Source organism: Hoplias malabaricus, chromosome 8 (assembly GCF_029633855.1).
Source record: "Hoplias malabaricus isolate fHopMal1 chromosome 8, fHopMal1.hap1, whole genome shotgun sequence".
Taxonomy (NCBI): Eukaryota; Metazoa; Chordata; class Actinopteri; order Characiformes; family Erythrinidae; genus Hoplias; species Hoplias malabaricus.
In genome coordinates this window covers 41,740,027-41,743,898 of record NC_089807.1, presented here as the reverse complement: position 1 = coordinate 41,743,898, position 3,872 = coordinate 41,740,027, and the positions used below count along the sequence as shown (strand labels likewise).

Sequence of the window (3,872 nt, the reverse complement as noted above, 5' to 3'; positions counted from 1 at the left end):
AAAAAAAAAAAATTACTCAGTTATTTGAACAAAGAAAATAAACTTAATGTGTGTGGTGTGTGTGTGAAGGAGAGGAGAGAGAGAGAGAGAGAGAGAGAGAGAGAGAGAGAGAGAGAGAGAGAGAGAGAGAGAGAGAGAGAGATAGAGAGAGATTTATGTGTTTATTTGTTTGTTGTTTGTGTGTTTATTTGTTTGTTGTTTGTGTGTTTATTTGTTGTTTATTTGTTGTTTATTTGTGAGCGGGGCATAAACACTAGGAACTTCAAAGGAGGAACAATAACAGCTGCTGATACCATTTAAAGTTTTGTCCTTCTGGATGCTTCATTAATGCTGACAACATTGTTCTGCACAATAAACACATTATACTACAACACACACACACACACATACACACACACACACATACACAAACACACCACCCGCACGTGTGCTTTGATGCTACTGAAGGAGCACTGTTAGGACCGGCCTGTGGGGACCCTCTGCGGGGTCCGGACCTCCCCCAAACTCTACAGTGTTAATACACTCTCAGGTAAAACAGGACTCCACCAGTAAATTATTGTCAGTAAAGGAACAAACAGTGTAATGGACCTTTAAAGGTGCAATACTGGATTTAGAGTCAATAAACAAAACAATAATATGTAAATAAAAGAACACAATATAAGTCCTGGAGATGAAATGGGGTGTATCACACACACACACACACACACACACATTATGTTCCCTAACTAAAAGTACTGTCAGATTTTCTGAGAGTGATTAGTTAACTCTTAGAGTGCTGGATTAACTTGTGTTAACTCAATCAGCGCTGAATTAACCCGTACAGTGCTGAATTAACTCGAGTTGAATTGACATCTTCGGCGTTTGTAAAAGTGCTAAAACAGAACGATTTAAAGTCCGTCGCCGTGTGTTCAGGAGGTTAACTCTTTGCCTTTAACAAACACATGAAACCCCTCTTACCTCAGCAGAGCGGCTATTTCCAAAGCAGCGAATCCCCATCGAGCTCCAGAGCGCAGGCTTTTCGCGGTCATCTCCACACTTCGGGCGCATAGAGGGTCACACAGCGGACTTCAGCACTTCAGCACCGCGGACAGCTCCGCGTCCACAACACACACCGGCGCGCGCGCTCTCAGCACTCACACACACACCGGCTCGCGCACTCCTCTTCATGGTAGGAGGCTCAAAAGCCGCGGATGAGGGTCGCTCCTGGGTCGAGGGGAGGTGGTGGTGGTGGCGGCGGTGGTGTGGGGTGTGGTCTTTAAAATGCTCTCGGTTCACTTCAGAAAGAAATAATAAAAAAATAATATAAAAGAATGAAATCACACGGAAGATAAACAAACTCAAAACGACACACACGCGCGCGCTTCGAACTGCCCGGGTCCACTCTGCGTGCACGAGCTCGCGCAGCTTGAAGCGTTTGTGCGCTCGTGCAGGAATGTGTGGAATGTGTGTAACCCCGCCCCCCTCAAGAAAACCCGCCCCTTTCGTTTAAACCCCCAATGCACGCTCTACGAACATCGCTCGCGTGCCACGTCTCTGAACAGCTCGGTATTCTCGCGCGCTCGGGGGTCTCAGCCTCATTCAACCTCGTCTCACCGCTACCTCAGTCCCCCCCCACGACTCAGCTGGAACACAGCTGGAGCGCGCGCCTCTTTTTGCACCAGCACCTTAAGATGAAAAAGGAGACGCGCGGGATGGCGACGTGCTACTGTTTATCTATCTATCTATCTATCTATCTATCTATCTATCTATCTATCTATCTATCTATCTATTCGAAACTACAGGAGCACTTTGTAGCACTTCAGTTACAAACTGCAGTCCACCTGTTGCTCTGCATACTTTGTTTGCCCCTTTTAGCACAACACACACTCACACACCACCACCACGTCAGTGTCACTGCAGCGCTGAGAATGATCCACCACCACGTCACACCTGCTCTGTGGGCGGTCCTGAGCGCTGAGGAACAGGGGGAACGTGGGAAAACAAAGTATGCAGAGCAACAGACGAAGCACAGTCTGTAACTGAGGAAATACAAAGTGCTCCTGTGTGGTCAGTGGAGCTGAGAGAATGGATAGTGAGGGTGATTATAATGTTCTGACTGATCTATGAAATGGGAACTCAGTAATTTAGTGTGTGTGTGTGTGTATGTGTGTGTGTGTGTGTATTCTGTGTGAATATGGAGCTGCTGTAGCTGTAGGGTCTGATGGAGTCTGGCTGCTGTGTGTGGCGTGTTCGGTGCAGCTGTGTCGAGGTACATCTGTGTGTGTGTGTCTGAGTTTGTATTCATTGCTGTATTGACCCAGTGCCCAGCTCCGTGCCATCCCTCTGCTCCTGGGTGATAAGCCGAACCAGGCGCCGGCCCAAAGCGCCGAGTCCAGGGAGTCCAGCGTCTGTTTGCTTCTGGATCTCGGCCTTTATCCGAATGGTAAATGAGTCTTGGGGAAGTTCTTCCTCTTTTTGAGCTGCGTGCTGGTGCAAGCACTGATTCGGTTAAATGGATTCACTCGGAGCACGGGGTGATTGTTATGTCACACTCGAGGTGGGTTTGCGGCGTCATTTATTGGACAGCAGCTTTGGGAAACGACATCTGTGCGGTGACTCTTTGACTCTTTATGATTAGTCACGATCAATTCCCACTACACGATTTGTTGTGAAACATGCTTGGACTCTGGTGGAAAGGGGGGGAGGGGACTCGAGCACCTGGAGGAAACCCAAACAGACACAGAGAGAACACAGAGAGAACCCACCACACTCCTCACAGACAGTGACCCGAAGAGAGGATCCCACCCAGGACCCAGAGACCTTGCAGCTCTCTTAAAACATTCAATCGAATGGTTTTTCTTTTTGTCTTCTCCAACCTAGCAACAGTTGCTATGACATTGCATATTTGTGGGTGGAGCTTGGAAGTTCATTACTGATAAAGCTCTCTCTCTTATCCTCTCAGCATCCAGTCGGTGTTGGGATAAAGGCAGGAAGATCATTGTTTACATGTCCAGAGCTCTACAGTAGAGGATGCACGTGTCTATGTGTATATCATGTGACGTGGCACACGGCTGTAGTCTACTGTGTACGGGGCTTAGTCATCGCTAATATCTAAACAAATCCTGCCAGGTCAGAGGATCTGCGGGAGATTTCTGCAGCTGTTACGAATCATGATGAAAAGCTTACGTCTCATAGGGCTACTTTGAATTTTAGAGCTGTGTATTTATAGTGGGTGAAGCCATTGTCTGTATCCACAACAGTGTCTTAAAGTGTCAATATCCTCACCATCATTAAAGTAACACTTAGTAAGATTTGGTATTTGAGCTCATGGGCTCCCCCTATGGTTTCAGATTGCAATGAACTTTTACAGCACTGTCCTGCAATCAAGTGTGAGGTGGGAACGAGTGGGAGGTGGTTCCTTACCCACTTCCAAATATTACATAGTGCAGTCTCTACAGTGGTGAGCCTAGAGAAGTTCCAACAGACCTTTTAAAAGGTCATTAAAGCTTCACAATACTTTTTACGCTGTAATTTTAAGGGAAGAAAGTTTCCGAGTGTTGTTTTAAAGCCAGTGATTTCCAGACCACACTCTGACCAACACTCTCCAGAACCTCATGGACCTACAGCAAGGTTGAGATGGAGGAGAAGCTTGTCCACGATTGTTATCCTTAATGAGAACACCGCCGATTAGCGCTAACAGCCGGGTGGGAGAGGGGTCTGTTGGTGTGGTGCTCCAGAACTTGATTTCATACACACTCTCCAGCCAGTAAAGTATGGCGTAACCATGGCAACCAGCCATCGACACAAGCCGCGGTCTCTTAAACGTACTCCAGCTAGGTGGAGGGGTTTCTTATAAAGTGGCCAACAGGGGGAAAGAGTGAGAAAGGTCAGTA

The 3,872-nt window shown here is 47.2% G+C and overlaps 1 protein-coding gene across 1 annotated transcript in view; it reads right to left on the bottom strand.

Moving 5' to 3' along the window:
* Positions 1-1,049, bottom strand: part of glra3 (glycine receptor, alpha 3) — an 89,258-nt gene extending 88,209 nt beyond the window's left edge. Inside the window, exon 1 of the mRNA XM_066679749.1 lies at positions 958-1,049. Coding sequence (XP_066535846.1) covers positions 958-1,028 — 71 coding nt within the window. The 5' untranslated portion in view covers positions 1,029-1,049. The remainder of the gene's footprint in view (positions 1-957) is intronic.
* Positions 1,050-3,872: the final 2,823 nt, after the last annotated feature.